Source organism: Microtus pennsylvanicus, chromosome 22 (assembly GCF_037038515.1).
Source record: "Microtus pennsylvanicus isolate mMicPen1 chromosome 22, mMicPen1.hap1, whole genome shotgun sequence".
In the NCBI taxonomy this organism is placed as follows: Eukaryota; Metazoa; Chordata; class Mammalia; order Rodentia; family Cricetidae; genus Microtus; species Microtus pennsylvanicus.
In genome coordinates, this window is record NC_134600.1 from 253,273 (window position 1) to 269,979 (window position 16,707).

Sequence of the window (16,707 nt, forward strand, 5' to 3'; positions counted from 1 at the left end):
TTACCTGCCTGTACCCTGATGTCACAGTTGAGGTTCCTGGCGCTCAGATCACACAGCGTGGCCCTGACATGGTGCGACTGCAGGATATGTGAAAAGTGTGCTCACGTGTGATTAGTTTCTCCGTATTTCACAGGGCCCAGTCATGTGTGCTATTCAACAAGGTCACTGTGATGGTCACTCCTTCCGTTCTGATGGGCCAGCTTTAAGTGCCTTTTGTCTGTGTGTGCGCGCGCATGCATGTGTATGCGCGTACACGGGTGCCTGCAAACGTTAGAGGTGTCTGATCACTCTGGAACTGGAGTTAGAAGTGGTTGCAAGCCGCCTTATGTGGGTGCTGGGAATTGAACTTGGGTCCTCTGGAAGGACAGCATGTGTTCTGAACTGCTGATTCATTTCTTCATTCTCCTTTTATAGCATGATCAATAAAAAACCAGAGACAGATATTGGGGTTCAGCCTGAAGGTCAGAAAAGCAAAGCAGCCAGCCATTGGCTCCTACCTTTACCTCAGTCCAGAATGGTGATCCTGCCTCCAGGAATCTCAGAATGAGACCATGTCTGAGACTGTCTCCTCCTGTTTTATAATCTTCTCTAGTGCTGGGATTAAGGGTGTGCACCACTACCACCTGGCTTCTGTGGCAAACTAGTATGGTTACTGGGATTAAAGGTGTGTGTCACCACTGCCTGGTCTGTAAGGCTGACCAGTGGGGCTGTTTTACTGTCTGATCTTCAGGCATGCTTTATTCATTAAAATACAAATGAAATGTCACTACATCTTTTAAGTTTTTCCTTTTTTGAGAAAGGGTCTTACTGTGGCCTTGAACTCATAGAGGACTTACCCTGGGATTAAAGGCACAAACCACCATAGCCCACTCTCATTTTTAAAAGTCTTTTGACAAGATAACACCTTTCAGCCCCAAAGCTGCCCTTGATTAAAGGTTGTTTGTTTGTTTGTTGCAATTTTTTTTTGATTTTTCAAGACAGGGTTTCTCTGTACTTTTGGAGCCTGTCCTGAAAATAGCTCGACCAGGCTGGTCTCGAACTCCCAGAGCTCAGCCTGCTTCTGCCTCCCGAGTGTTTGGATTAAAGGCGTGCGCCACCACCACCCTGCTAAAGTTGCTTTTTAAATTTTTATATAATAAATGCTTCAGTTAATAATATGTTATTTAGGCAAAATTATGTGGCTGATTTCTCCTCAGAATGGAAGTGGAACATGTTTAGCTATGTGCTGAGGACTGCAGAGCAGGCCAACAGTGCAGTGTTTTCCTTGAACCCACCACAGGTTGCTAACCTTTCCACAGGCAGCCAGGATGAAGAACGGTGTGCAAATTACACCAACCACATTCTCATGGCTCACTATTCAGAACTATTTCTATTTTATACGGTTGTCTAACGTTTTTACGCTCCTTTTGTTTGAAAAAAGGAATAGATTTTTTTCAATCTACTTATTACATTTTATATCCTTAGCGACTACAAGACAAACCAGGCAATGTCACTGCAGACAACAAGGAAGAAGAAGCGGAAGGCAGCTGTCTTACTGCAAACCTCAACAAGTAAGTCAGCGAACGCTGTGATGACGACTCCATACTCTCACGAGGAGGGCTGTGCACTGTGCCAAGAACTGCGTTCCACTGGGGAGCCTGGAAGGGACAGCAGGAGCAGGGGCAGGGCCCGGCTTAGCCCATCTCCAAGGACACAGCTGAGACTAGGGGCTAAGGCCTTACTCTGCCCGCTTCCCTGTGCTCGGCCATGTTCTTCTGCTGCCCAAGACAGCGCCAAACTCTGCTGGTAGTGACAGGTACTGTTGAGTGGTGATTCCCAACCATATTATTTCTCTTTGGGGAATCCAAACTAAATGTCTGTATGTATAAAACATATAATTTAAGCTTACCTTGATTCCATGCTGACATTTGAAATCATGAATGAGGCCAAGTAGTGACGCAGCTTTAATCCCAGCACTCAGGAGGCAGAGGCAGGGGGATCTCTGGGAGTTGGAGACCAGCCTGGCCTACAGAGTGAGTTTCAGGTCAATCAGAGCTACACAGTGAGATCCTGTCTCAAAAAAACAAAAACAAAACAACAATAAGTCAGGACTAAATAGTTGAATGGAGTTTTTTTATTCTCACAGAGAAGCTTTATTGAAAATCTTATGCATCTTCAATAGTATAAAGCTATTCTTTTATCAATCAAGCAAAGTCCCAAACATTTTTCATCCAAGTTGTTTAAACATATGTATACTATCATTGGAAACTTCATTCCAAATCCTAAATTTCTATTTACTTTGAAAGGATTTTTTTTGGTTTTGTTCTTAGTATTTTTTTTAAAGATTTATTATGTACACAGTGTTCAGCCTCCTTGTATGCCTGCAGGCCAGAAGAGGGCACCAGATGGTTGTGAGCCACCAAGTGGGTGCTGGGAATTGAACTCAGGACCTCAGGAAGAGCAGTCTGTGCTCTTAACCACTGAGCCATCTCTTCAGCCCCCCTGTTCTTAGTATTTTTTAAATTTGCTACTGTATTAGTCTTTAAGTGTCTTTTAAGACGTATTAAAAGCCTTCAGTACTGACAGCTGCAAAGCCATGCCCAGGAAGAACAGCTCAATCTCTCCTGTTTCTATGCTCCACTCCTGTTACAGGGTGTTCTAACACCCTGTATTAGATACCTACTGAAGTGACCATTGACTAGGGATGTCATCAGCTAGCTTGTCTTACCTTCTTTGGCAAATATCACTTTATTATTTAAAGTAGAATGCAACAAAGTGGGGTGTTTGTCTCCTCTATTTTAGTTCCTACAAGTTAAGTAAAGGCCACCCCAGGCCCCAGTGGTTTAAAATGGAACACCACGCTCTGCAGCCAGAAGCTCTGGGATACACAGAGCAAGGGCGCTTACCCGAGGTGTTTGTACAAGTGTTCCAACTCTCAGACTTTAAAAAAGAATTTTGGTATATTTGCATAAACATACTGAGATATCTTAGGGATGGGATCCAAGTCTAAACATAAAATTTATTTATGCTTTCTTATATATTTTTAATTGATTAGGATAATTTTAATTCAAATAATAAAAGTCTATAGTCAATACTCTAAAACACAGTAAAGTCAGCTTGCTGGCATGCACTGGTTTCTTCGGCATAATTCTACACATGTTCCCTGGTTTTTTAGATGTCCTTACTAAAAGGAAGAGATGGTAGACAGGAAAGGAACTGGTGTGAGTTGTGTGTGACCTGAGGCAATGTTACTCTCCTTTAAATCGTGTGTTCATAAAACAAGCCTCGTGGTAACAAAGTTTTCCATTTCTCCTATCAGCTTGGTGTTCAAAAGGCTGTGGACATTCTGGAGTTCAGATTTCCAAATAAGGAATTTTCAGCCTTGTTTTGGTCCAGTGCCTAAAATCCTGATAAAGACTGAGTTAGTGTTTCCTGAAATAAGGGGTAGGAAACCAGAACAAGGAGCCAGACGGTGGTGGTGCGTGTCTCTAATCCTAGCAGAGGCAGGTGGATCTGAGTTTGAGGCCAGCCTGGTCTACAGAGTGAGTTCCAGGACAGCCAGGGCTACAGAGAAACCCTGTCTTGAAATCCGCCCCCCTGTAAAAAAGGAAAAAGAAGGTAAGAATAAAGCTTTTTACAGTCTGTGCAGATATATAAAATCTATCGAAATAGGGCATACTCTGTTACAGACTTGACCTACCAGACAAGTTTTATGTACCTCCTGAATTAAAATTTTAATTACATGAACCTGAGAGCTATGACCCTCAAACGTATTTTAATTAAAGTCTCTGTTTTTACTGTAGGGTAGCTTTGTCAGAAGAGGAAGAAAGCGGTGAGAGAGAACCAGGTAAGATGGCAGACGCCTTCACCTGAAATGGCTACATTTTAATGTCAAAATAATTTGTCACTTTTTCTTTTTCCAAAAGTTTTATTTTTTATTACTTTATAAATAATACCATTTAAAATTTCTACTTCCTCCCCTCCTCCCACTTCCCTCCTGTTCCCCCATTCCCTCCCCCTCCAGTCCTAAGAGAGGGCAGGATACCCTACCCTATGGGAAGTCCAAGGCCCTCCCCCCTCCATCCAGGCCTTGGAAGGTGTGCATCCAAATAGAATAGGATCTGAAAAAGCCAGTACATGCAGTAGAGACAAATCCCAGTGCCATTATCATTGGCTTCTCAGTCTGCCCCAATAGTCAGCCACATTCAGAGAGTACAGTTTGATCCCATGCTCGTTCAGTTCCAGTCCAGCTGGATTTGGTGAGCAACCATTAGATCAGGCACACTGTCTCAGTGGGTGGATCAACCCCTCGCGGTCCTGACTTCCTTGGTCATATTCTCCCTCCTTCTGCTCTTCAACTGGACCTTGGGAGCTCAGTCCAGTGCTCTGATGTGGGTCTCTGTCTCTATCTCCATCTGTTGCTGGACAAAGGTTCTAGGTGATATTCAAGATAGTCATCAGTCTGATTACAGGACAAGGCCAGTTCAGGCACCCTCTCCTCCACTGCCCAGGGTCCTAGCTGGGGACATAACCGTGAATACCTGGGATCCCCTCTTGAACCAAGTCTCTTGCCAACACCAAAATGGCTCTGTCAATTAAGATCTCTCCTTCCCTGCTCCCATATCCACCCTTCCTCCGTCTCAACCATCCCACTCCCGCAAGCTCTCCCCAGCCCTCCTCTTCTCCCTTCCCTCTCCCCTTCCTCCCAACCCACTCCCATGCTCCCAACTTTTGCCCAGCAATCTTGTCTGCTTCCAATTTCCAGGAGGATCTATAGATGTTTTTCTTTGGGTTCACCCTATTAACTTCTCTAGGATCATGAACTATAGGCTCAATGTCCTTTGTTTATAGTTAAAATCCACTAATGAGTGAGTACATACCATATTCATATTTTTGGGTCTGGGTTATCTCACTCAGGATAGCGTTTTTTATTTCCATCCATTTGCATGCAAAATTCAAGATGTCATTGTTGTTTTTTTTTTTACCGCTGAGTAGTACTCTAATGTGTATATATTCTACACTTAGTTTATCCATTCTTCCATTGAGGGGCAGAGTGTGCTTTGAGTCCTTTTAGTTTTGGTTTGTCAGCTGCAGTCTTTGCTTTGTGGATTATTGTAAGACTTATGTGTAAAAGATGCAATATTGTAATAGTCACAACTCAACACTGATCACAAAGAGTGAAAATAATAGTTTCAAAAAAATCTTCTAGAAGCTGGAGAGGTGGCGCAGAAGTTTTAAGAGCACTTACTGATTCTTTCAGAGGACCTGGGTTTGGTTTCCAATACCCAACATGGCAGCTCACAGATCAAGGAACCAGATATACATATGGTGCACACACACACACACACACACATATATATATTAGGCAAAACATTCATATACATAAATATTAAAAATCTGAAATCCCAGCCAGGCAGTGGTGGTGCACAATTAATCCCAGGACTTGGGGAGGCAGGCGGATCTCTTTCAAAATGAGTTCCAGGACAGCCAGAGCAACACAGAGAAACCCTGTCTCGAAAAACAAACAAAAAAAATCGAAAACCGAAAGCCTCAAAATGGCTAAAGATGACACTGAACTTAAGATCCTCCTTACATTGCTTCCAGAGAGCTGAGATTATAGAGGTGTGCCAACATACCTATCTTATGTAGTTCCAGGGTCTGAACCCAGCAAGACACTATCAACTGAGCTACACCCTCAGGCCTATTTTGAATTTTTGATGTCTCAATTTATATCCTAATTTTTTGAGCTAGGATCTCTGTTTAGACCAGGCTGGCCTCAAACTCACACAGATCCACCAGCCTCTGCCTCCCAAGTACTGGAATTAAAGGTGTGCACCATTGTGCCCAACCTTTGGGTCTTTTTTTTTAAATATTTTTATTTATTTATTTATAATGTATACAATATTCTTTCTGCATGTATGCCTGAAGGCCAGAAGGGGGCACCAGATCTCATTACAGATGATTGTGAGCCACCATGTGGTTGCTGGGAACTGAACTCAGGACCTTTGGAAGAGCAGGCAATGCTCTTAACCACTGAGCCATCTCTCCAGCCCCCAACCTTTGGGTCTTGTTTTGTTTTCAAGACAGGCTCTTGCTTGTACACAGCTCCAGCTGTCCTGGAACTCACTCTATGGACCAGAGTGATCTTGAACTCAGAGATCCAGTTCATCAGCCTCTGCCTCGTGGCTGAGATTAAAAGTATATGTCACCGTACCTGGCTTCAGTCTTTGTTTTTGATTATTAAGAATTGCATTTATTGCTGGGTGGTGGTGGTGTATGCCTTCAATCCCAGAATTTGGGAGGCAGAGGCAGGGCAAGTTCTGAGTTCTGAGTTTGAGGCCAACCTGGTCTCCCGAGAGAATTCTAGGACAGTCAGGAAGCCCTGTCCTGAAAAAACAAGACAAAACAAAGTTACATTTATTTGAGTGTGGGACTGTGTATGTGGATGCTCGCATGCCACAGCCCATGTGCAGAGGTGAGAGTTGACTCCCTTCTCCTTCCACTTGTCCTCAGGATCAAATGTTTGTCTGCTGGACTCATCTTACACCTTTCTCCTAACAATGTAGTTATTGTTGTTTTCACTATCTGTTGGTTAGGCCATTGCTAATGACACGCAAAGCGTATGCATCATGTTTGTATTACAGAATTGAAAAATATGTGAGTTTTATGCCTTCTGGGTTATGTGTGTACTGCTTTCCTCGCTAGCTTCCCCTTCCCCCTTTTCAAGACAGGGTTCTGTGTTGTCCTAGATGTCCTGGAACTCACTCTGTACACCAGGCTGGCCTCGGACTCACAGCAATCCACCTGCCTCTGCCTCCCGAATACTGGGATAAAAGGCGTGTGTGCCACTACCGCCTGGCTTGCTTTTTCATTTTTACAAGACAGCTTTTCTGGGTCTGGTATTCTTGGCTACCAGTTTCCATGGATACCGTGAACACCTTCCACCATCTCCTGAGCTGTGAGTATTCTGTGGCATAGGCTGGTCCAAGCAGAACCAGACGGCTTTATGTACACTGGGGAGTTTACTGAATATCCTCCTCTGACTTTCCTGTGCCTTCATAGCCCCCTCTAGGTCTGGGAAGTCTCCGGTTCTCACCTCCCTCTTGAACTACAATGACTGGATGTTGACTCCTTAGTGCTGTGCTGCATTTCTTGTTTCCCCAGTTTTATATTTTCTACTCCAGTTGCCTGTCTTTTAATCCACAAACTGTGTTTTCACATTGAAGACTTTGTGGCTGCCCTTCCAAAATGTCAGTTTGATTTTCTGGGCCAGTGGACACTTCCGCTGGTTAACCACTAGATGGCGCACTGTGTGATTTCTGAGCCAGTGGACACTTCCACTGTTTCACCACTAGATGGCGTCATGCCTCCACGTTTGCCTCAGGTTTCCACCCTGGGGCATAGTGACTGACACCTGACATCTCATCACACTAAGGTTTGAAACAGTAGGATTGCCACCAGTTTAAGGCTATCTTGAGCTTTCCCCCCTGGTTCTTTCAGGCAAAGTAGCTGGCTATGGTTTAGCCTATATGTCTGGCAAGACTGACTTTTTCCTGGGGCTCTTAGCACAGCTTCTCTATCTCTGAGAATGTTCTTAGGCTTGAATTCTGTACAGCGAGAGGGCTATGAATCCTGTTTGATGGTTGACCTCAGAGTGGCCCCCTCACCTTCGAAACTGAGTGCTTGTGAGGAGAGGTAGCTGGACCTTAGGTGCTCTTGGCTTGAAACTACCCTTTTCTCTGCAGTGATAAGGGACAGAAGAACAACTCTATTGTCACCTCCAGCACCCTGAAGAGACAGGCCCCCTAAATGTTTTGGGAAACTCAACTCAGGAAAACCCAAGATTTATGGCTTCAGAAAAGAATTCTAGAGATAGGTAGTAAGAAGCAGAATTGCACTCTTATTAAATTTTTTTAAAGATTTATTTATTATGCATACAACATTCTGTCTCCATGTATGCCCGCACGTCAGAAGAGAGCGACAGATCTCATTATAGATGGTTGTGAGCCATCATGTGGTTGCTGGGAATTGAACTCAGGACCTCTGAGCCATCTCTCCAGCTTATTAAAATTATTAAGAGGAGGTTGGGTATGGTGGTGCACACCTTTAATCCTAGCACTTGAGAGGCAGAGGTAGTTGAATCCCTGTTGAGTTCGAGACCAGCCTGGTCTACAAAATGAGTTCCAGGACAGCCAAAGATACACAGAGGAAATCTGTATTGAGAAATAAAAGAAACCACACACACAAAATTATTAAGGAGTATAGATGGATTTTCTGTCTTACTGCTGTTCAGTCCCAAAGCACACAGGTTATATTAATTATAAATTGTTTGCCCTATTATCTCAGACATTTTTAAAAAATATTATGTATACAATATTCTCTTTCTGTGTATGCCTGCAGGCCAGAAGAGGGCTCCAAGCCTTAGTACAGATGGTTTTGAGCCACCATGTGGTTGCCGGGAATTGAACTCAGGACCTTTGGAAGAGCAGGCAATGCTCTTAACCACTGAGCCATCTCTCCTGCCCTATCTCAGACATTTTATTAACTAGCTCTTACAACTTAAGTTAACCCTTAATTCTGTCTACGTTTATCCACATGACTTGGCACCTTCTTTCAGTGAGGCATTCTCTCTTGCTTCCTCTGTGTCTGGCTGGTCACTGACTTCCCAGAATTCTATCTATTGCCCCGTGTATACTTCCTGCCTGGCTACTGGCCAATCTATGTTTTATTAAACCAATATGAGTGATAAATCTTTACAGTGTACAAAAACATTATCCCACAGCAAGCAGAAGGCTGGAGAGATGGCTCAGTGTTTAATGGGTCCTGAGTTAATTCCAAGGAGCCACATAGTGGCTCACAACTCTCGAATATATAGTTTCATGAGTTCCAGTGCCCCTTCTAGTGTACAGATGTACATGCAGACAAAAGCACCCATATACATAAATAAATAAATCTCTAAAAAAATGTTAATAGTGGAGCTGAAAAGATGGCTCAGTGGTTTAAAATGCTGGTTGCTCTTCCAGAGGACCCAGGTTTGATTCCCAGTACCCACTTGGTGGCTCACAACCATCTGTAACTCCAGGTCCATGTGATCTGACACCCTCTTTGTCCTCTATGGACACCAACCATGCTCACTGGTACATGTACATGCATGCAGGCAAAACACTATACATATAAAATATGAAAACAAGGCAGGGATTCGGCAGATGTTCACAAGGGCCTGAGTTTGGATCCCCAACACCCATCCAAAACGTCGGGTTGGGGGTGGGTGGAATGGCTCTTGCCAGCAAACCTGATGACTGAGTTCATTGCCCAGGAACCACATTGGGTGTAAGAAGGGAACTGTTACATAGTTTGTGACCCCTGGGAAAAGACCGCAGACTCAATCCAACTATAATTTTAAAATCTCTTGATAAACTGGTAACAGGATGAACAATCTGAGCCAAATTTGAGACTGCCATCAAGGAAGGAGAAAGAGTATAGGAAAGGGTTTTTGTTTGGTTGTTTTTGAGACTTTAGATCTGGCTATTCTGGAACTCCCTCTCTGTAGACCAGGCTGGCCTCAAACTCGGAGATTCACCTGCCTCTGCCTCCCAAATGCTGGGATTAAAAGTGAGCCACCAACATCCGTGCAAATATAGTTGTTTAAAATCATGTTAATGCCATAAGGGAAAAGCAGAATTAGTTCTTCTACATCCTCCTCTCATTTCCTCTTTCTGTTCTCAACCAGCAGTGGCAAAAGCTCTGCCTAGAGACTCGCTGGAAGGAGATGACTTTGAGAAGGAATTTGCATTTCTGAACAGCCTCCTGAGCCCCACTTCTTCGAGTGCTAGTGAGCTTACCCAGGAATGCCAGACAGCCTGCGGGAGCCCCAGTGCTGGCCTCACAGCCCAGGAGCCTCCGGTGGGATCCTCCCAGTTCCTCCCTTCACAGCTCTTGGACCTCGGCCTTCATGCGGAAGGAGCTTCCAAAAGTAAGTGTTGACGAGACATTTGGACGCATGCTTTGTGTTTGCTAAGCAAAACTATTGCAGTTATTGATGCTAGAATCAAGGGAAATTGATTTTAACTTCACCACTACAAGATAAAATCTGCAGTTATGGCAGTCAACAGGAAAAAAAATATCAAATCCAAATAGCACTGTGGTTATCAAGAAGTCTGAAACAAGGGCTGTGTCCTTGCTGCCTCCTCCAAACCCATGTGTTCCCCACTCCTGGGTCAGATGATGCCACCACCACCCCTAGAAAAATTTGGTGTCTATTTTTCCCTACAAGATTCAGAATGAGGAGCTGGAGAGATGGCTCAGAGGTTAAGAGCACTGGCTGCTTATCCAGAGGTCCTGAGTTCAATTCCCAGCAACCACTTGGTGGCTCACAACCATCTATAATGAGATCTGGCGCCCTCTTCTGGTGTGTAGGCAGAACACTGTATACATAATAATAAATAAAATAAATAACTGCTCAGACTCCAAGCAGAGCTATAAAAAAAAAAAAAGATTCAGAATGAGAGAAAGGGGGGGGGGTTCAGGCGGAGTGGAGGACACTGGAGTTGGAATAGGTGGGGATATGGGCAGAGGGCTGTCTAGAGAAGGAGTCACCAGCAATCCCACTGCCCTGTGTCCATGGCCACACGTTGGGAATCGTCTGCCCCTGGACCTGTGCTGTTGTTGTCACACTGAGCCCAGTCTGGCTCCAGTCCACTCAGAACTTCACGCGGTTGCCTGTGTTGCTGCAAGAATCCAACATCAACCCCTCAGCTCCCCCTCCGCACTTCTGGTGTCTGCGCGGCCTTTAGGATAAATGTGTCTGCATCTTCTCTCTCACCTCCGACTCATTGCAAAATACCATTTTCCACCACCAAGTACTTTTTTTTTAATGTTTTCTTTATTATGTGTACAGTTTTCCATCTGCATGTACACTTGCAGGCCAGAAGAGGGCACCAGATCTCATTGCAGATGGTTGTGAGCCACCATGTGGTTGCTGGGAATTGAACTCAGGACCTCTGGAAGAGCAGGCAGTGCTCTTAACCTCTGAGCCATCTCTCCAGCCCCACCAAGTACTTCCAGATCCCTGAGGGAACCATGGCGGCAGCAGCTGCTTTCTTCTGCTCCTTCTCCTTTTTTGGATTTTTGAGACAAGGTTTCTCTGTGTAGCTCTGGCTGTCTTAGAACTCACTCTATAGACCAGGCTGGGCTGTAACTCACAGAGTGCTGGGATTAAAAGGCCACTATTGTTCCTTCAGCTCCCGTTCGGTCTTCACGTGAGCTCAGACTCACGTCTTCTAATCCAATCCTTGAACTTTCTAACACATACGGCAGTGGTGTTCAAGTCCTCTGGGACTGAAGTGACTTGGTTCCTGTTTTCATAGCTGTGTAGTTTCTCATATCCTTGTATCTCGTCCCCCAGATACTGTGTCCTGAAAAACTTCCATTACATCCAGCAGCAGTCAATGTCTGTGCTTTATAGTAAAATGCTTCTGTTCACACTGAATCTAAAGGCAAACCACAGGCATATGCAAAGTGATTAAAGGATTTGTTAATATCCTAAAAGTAAAAATGGGCATTATTAGCCCATCACGTCTAGCACAGTAAATGAGCAATCCTTAATATCAAATACAGAAAGGAAGGAAAAACAGTAATCCAACAAATCAGAAAAAGTGTAGAAACTGCAAACCTCTCTCAATATCCTTAGCTATAAACACACTTCACTCTCTATTAAGCTACACACTAAGGAGAGGGCTTGGCCAATCAAGAGCTTCTCTGGCACAGACAGGAGGATCTCGCTGTTGACCCTTGTTTCTCTGTCCTCCCCCAAAGGCTGGGGCTCCCAAGAGGGATCAGAACACCCAGATACCCTGCCACTGCCTTCACAGCGTCCAAAGAAATTAAAATGTAAGTCATTTCTTTGCATTCATTAATAGTAAAATTCAGGAGAATTTAGAAAAGGACCACTTTGCCTCACAGTGTGAAGAAAAAAGCCATGCATCATCCGTGGTAGGCATGTGCTCCATCACTGAGCCACCCAGCTCAGAAGATGCCTTGGATAGGAATGACCCAGGCACCTCGGATACAACCTCAAATCTGTGGGATTAGCGCTGTGTACCAACATGGGCTGCCATCCAGCTTCCCCATCCGCTGATCTCATTGCTTCAGATGCTCCTTGTCACTGGAAGGACAGGCTTTGGGTTTTGGTGACAAGGCACATCATTTGGCCTGATGATTGCCACTTAAGGATAGGTGGTATCCTCCTGAACACACTATTGGTCTACGCTGCTCTAAACTGGCTTGTCTCTTCCCATGCATAATCTCTTATCCATTTGAATTATTTTTTGTAGTTTATAATCACTATAACCTAATCATTTTTTTGCTCAAATTGTTCAAGTGTTGGGCAGACTTTCAAAATTCTTATGATAGCAATACTTTAAAATTTTTCAACAAATTTAGCATTATAGAAAAACAAAAATATAGGGCTGGAGAGATGGCTCAGAGATTAAGAGCATTGCCTGCTCTTCCAAAGGTCCTGAGTTCAATTCCCAGCAATCATATGGTGGCTCACAACCATCTGCAATGAGGTCTGGTGCCCTCTTCGGGCCTGCAGGCATATACACAGACAGAATATTGTATACACAATAAATAAATAAATATTAAAAAAAAAAAGCGAAGACACTACCGTGGACTTGTGGCAGACAGTCATGGCTCACCAAACACAAAAAGTGAAGACACTACCGGGCATAGTGGCATAGGCTTTAATCCAGCCCTCGGGGTGTGGAGGCCCGTGGATCTTTATGATTTCAAGACCAGCCTAGGCCATATAGTGAGTCTCAGTCTCAACCAAAAACAAGCTGAGGTCGTGAGAAAGACACTGTTTACCTGTATGTCGGAGGCTGCTTTGCTTTGTCAGGGAAGGAAGAGTAGGGAAAAGGCGGTGTCAACTCTGGGTAAATAGTAATATCGAAAAATCTGTAACTTAGAAATTAACACAGCCGGGTGGTGGTGACGCATGCTTATAATCCCAGCTCTTGGGAGGCAGAGCCAGGCAGATCTTTGTGAGCTTGAGGCCAGCCTGGTCTACAGAGCGAGTTCCAGGACAGACTCCAAAGCTACGGAGAAACCCTGTCTCAAAAAACCAAAAAAGCCGGGCGGTGGTGGCGCACGCCTTTAATCCCAGCACTCGGGAGGCAGAGGCAGGCGGATCTCTGTGAGTTCGAGGCCAGCCTGGTCTACAAGAGCTAGTGCCAGGACAGGCTCCAAAGCCACAGAGAAACCCTGTCTCGAAAAACCAAAAAAAAAAAAAAAAAAAAAACCAAAAAAATTAAAAATAAAAAAATTAACTCATGCTAAGCAGTGATGGCACACACCTTTAAACCCAGCACTTCGGAGGCAGAGGCAGGTGGATCCAGCCTGGTCTACAGAGCAAGTTTTAGGACCGCCAGGGCTACCCAGAGAAACCCTGTCTCAAACCAACAAAAAGGGAGAAAAAATTAACTCATTAAATGTGCCACTTCATTAATCATTAAATGCAAGCTGAAACTGAAATCCGGGACCCAGAGACAGCTGAGAAGTAGAGTGTTCATCCATCAAGTACAGGGTGGACTCAGTCTAACACGTAATTGAAACAATGTAAACCTGACATGTGAACCAGCCACATACTTCTAATCCCCAGATGCCAGTACTCAAACATTGTAACAGGATGAGCCAGGCCAGCCTGGGCTGCGTAGCAAGACTGTTACAGAAACAAAAATAGCAACCAGACAGCCCCAACAAAACACATAAAAAATAAGAATGCAGTACTGTGGCTACAATGCCCATATTCACAAGGATGGGCCGGAATGAAAGAGAAGGGAGGCTCAATGGGGAAAGTTCCTCCCTAAGACCAGGCAGTAGGCAAGCCTATAGGGCATTAAATATTTATTTATTTTGTATACAATATTCTGTCTGTGTGTATGACTGCGGGCTAGAAGAGGGCACCAGACCCCGTTACAGATGGTTGTGAGCCACCATGTGGTTGCTGGGAATTGAACTCAGGACCTCTGGAAGAGCAGGCAATGTTCTTAACCTGAGCCATCTCTCCAGCTCCCAGGGCATTTTCTTAAATAGTAATTGATGGGGGATGGCCCAGCCCGTTGTGGGTAGTTCCATCTCTGGACTGATAAGAAAGCAGATGGAGCAGGCCATGGAAACAAGCCAGTAAACAGCCTCTGCATCAGATCTGCCTCCAGGTTCCTGCCCTGTTTGAGCCTCTGTCCTAACTTCCTCCCCAAGCTGCTTTTGGTCATGGTGTTTGAATACAGTACCCCAAAGACAAGGGACTAGTAGCCTTTGGAAATGACCTACCGCATGGCAGTGGTGGTGCACACCTTTAATCCCAGCACAGAGGCAGATGGATCTTTGTGAGTTCAAGGCCAGCCAGGTCTATAGAGTTAGTTCCAGGACAGCCAAGTCTACACAGAGAAACCCTGTCTCAAAAAACCAAAACCAAGCTGTCTTAGGGTTTCCATTGCTGTGAAGAGACACCATGACAACTCATAAAAATAAAAAAAATCAATGGGGGGAGCTTACTTACAGTTTCAGAGTTCAGTCCATCATCACGGCAGGGAGTGTTGTGGCATGCAGGCTGACATGCTGGAGGAGTAGCTCAGAGTCCTACATCTTGCAGTCAACCGACACACTAGGTGGTATCTTGAGCATAAGAAACCTCAAAGCCCAGCCACAGTGACATACTTCCTCCAACAAGGCCATACGCACTTCAACCAAGCCATCCTCCTAATAGTGCTACTTCCAATGAGATTATGGGGGCCAGTTACATTCAAAGTACCACACGCAAAAACATACAAGAAAACCACTTGGATCTGAGACACAATGTTCTTATCAAAATGTTAACTTTTTTTTGGGGGGGTGGGGGTTAAGACAGGGTTTCTCTGTGGTTTGGAGCCTGTCCTGGAACTCACTCTGTAGATCAGGTTGGCCTCAAACTCAGAGATCTACCTGCTTCTGCTTCCTGAGTGCTAGGATTTAGGATTAAAGGCGTCTGCTACCACCACCCAGCCGGTTTTTTTTTTTGTTGTTGTTGTTTTTTTACCTTTTTAAAGTTACCTTTAGAGAGGGAAAAACATATGTGTTTCTCTCCTTCTACTATGTGCGCCCTGGGGATCAAACTTGGCATGTATGTAGCTGCTGAAATCTCCCCAGCCCTTGCTAGCAAATGTTTTGACAAGCACTGGGCATGACGGAACACACCTATAATCTAGAGGATCACAAATCTGCAGCCAGCCTGAGCTACACAGCAAGAGCCTGCTTCAAAAGAGAAATAAAAATTAGAGAATTTTTTTCCTTTATGTCTAACATTTTTCAAGTATGACATTATTTATTTAGGTTTTTTTGAGACAAGGCTTACCTGTATAGCCCTGGCTGTCCTGGAACTAGCTGTGTAGATCAAGCTGGCCTTGAACTCAGATCTACCTGCCTCTGCCTCCTGGGATTAAAGACCTGCGCCTTCACCGCAAGGCTAAATATTTTATGTGCATTGGTGTTTTGCCTGCACATTGGTGTGTGAGGAAGTCAGATTACCTGGAACTGGAGTTAAAGACAGCTGTGAGCTGCCATGTGGGTCCTTGGAACTGAACCTGGTTCCTCTGGAAAAGCATCCAGTGCTTTTAACCACTGAGCCATCTCTCCAGCCCCAATAAAGAGGCTTTTAGCAGAGTTCAAGTTTTCTCAGGAGCAAGTTACTGTAACTTGCAACCTTACCTGAGAGCCTTCTATAAATCACCTGAGATTGTTTCTCACATGATCCTTGTCACCATCCCCGAGGCACTGAATTCAAGCTCAGCAAAGCATATATTTCCTGCATTTTCAATTTGTCTTTAAGGGAACACAGTGAATCGATGTCAGCCAACTTTATTATTACGGAGCATCTGTGTCAAAAATCACTAACGTAGTACAAAAATATTATTGCCAAAAGCTGAATCTCTTCAATGTCTTTCTTTTTCACTAGCCCCCAACAATGGTAACCAAGACATGTCAGCCTGGTTCAATCTATTTGCAGACTTGGATCCGCTCTCCAACCCAGACGCCATCGGACACTCAGACGATGAACTTCTCAACGCCTGATTGGGGCCCCAGGTTCAGGGGTCTCAAGGCAGCAAGTGTGCAGCGCTGGCCTTTGTGGAGAGGAGTCTCACTGCCACCACACACAGACACATGTGTTCAGGACAGGACAGAGGGTCTGGTGTCTGAGAAGCCCGTGTATTTATTGTGCTGGACGTGAAAGCTGTTGATTGTATGTGGAAATTTTTAGAAACTCCTGAGTTTGCAATACTGAGAAACCAAACTTGCGTCTGAATCTCAGGAGCATGGCGTGTTTCTTTGGGAAGTGTTTTACATTAAAGTCAGTTTGCTGTGAGTGGGTTAAGAATAGGATATAAAGCGGCGATCATTTGGGGTTAGTTTTTTGATACTGGCGGTGTTTTCTGTTCGGGGGAACAGCAACAGAATAGAAAGCTTTTTCCCTGATTACAACGTAGAACGAGAGAATTCAGTCCGCTTTACTGAAATTAGAGAAACTTGTGCTTGCTTTTCTGCATTTGGAAGATAAATGCGATGTTCCGTTCGCTCACACACGATCATGGAGACACCTCGTTCCGTCATTAAGAGCAGGATGGAAATGGAGCGAAGACAGACCCGACAGTTTCAGACTGCTGCAGTGATGTGAACTCCTGAGCGCTGGGATTA

General features: G+C 44.6%; 1 protein-coding gene across 9 annotated transcripts in view; it reads left to right on the forward strand.

Moving 5' to 3' along the window:
- Nucleotides 1–16,378, forward strand: part of Ica1l (islet cell autoantigen 1 like) — a 56,805-nt gene extending 40,427 nt beyond the window's left edge. For 7 of the 9 annotated variants that reach the window (XM_075956127.1, XM_075956134.1, XM_075956130.1 and 4 more), the window contains 5 exons: nucleotides 1,465–1,550; nucleotides 3,783–3,826; nucleotides 9,710–9,952; nucleotides 11,794–11,868; nucleotides 15,971–16,378. In XM_075956127.1, the coding sequence (XP_075812242.1) occupies nucleotides 1,465–1,550; nucleotides 3,783–3,826; nucleotides 9,710–9,952; nucleotides 11,794–11,868; nucleotides 15,971–16,086 (564 nt within the window). In that variant the 3' untranslated portion in view covers nucleotides 16,087–16,378. The remainder of the gene's footprint in view (nucleotides 1–1,464; nucleotides 1,551–3,782; nucleotides 3,827–9,709; nucleotides 9,953–11,793; nucleotides 11,869–15,970) is intronic. The other 2 variants (XM_075956135.1, XM_075956136.1) reach the window with 2 other exon arrangements.
- The last annotated feature ends 329 nt before the right edge of the window (nucleotides 16,379–16,707 follow it).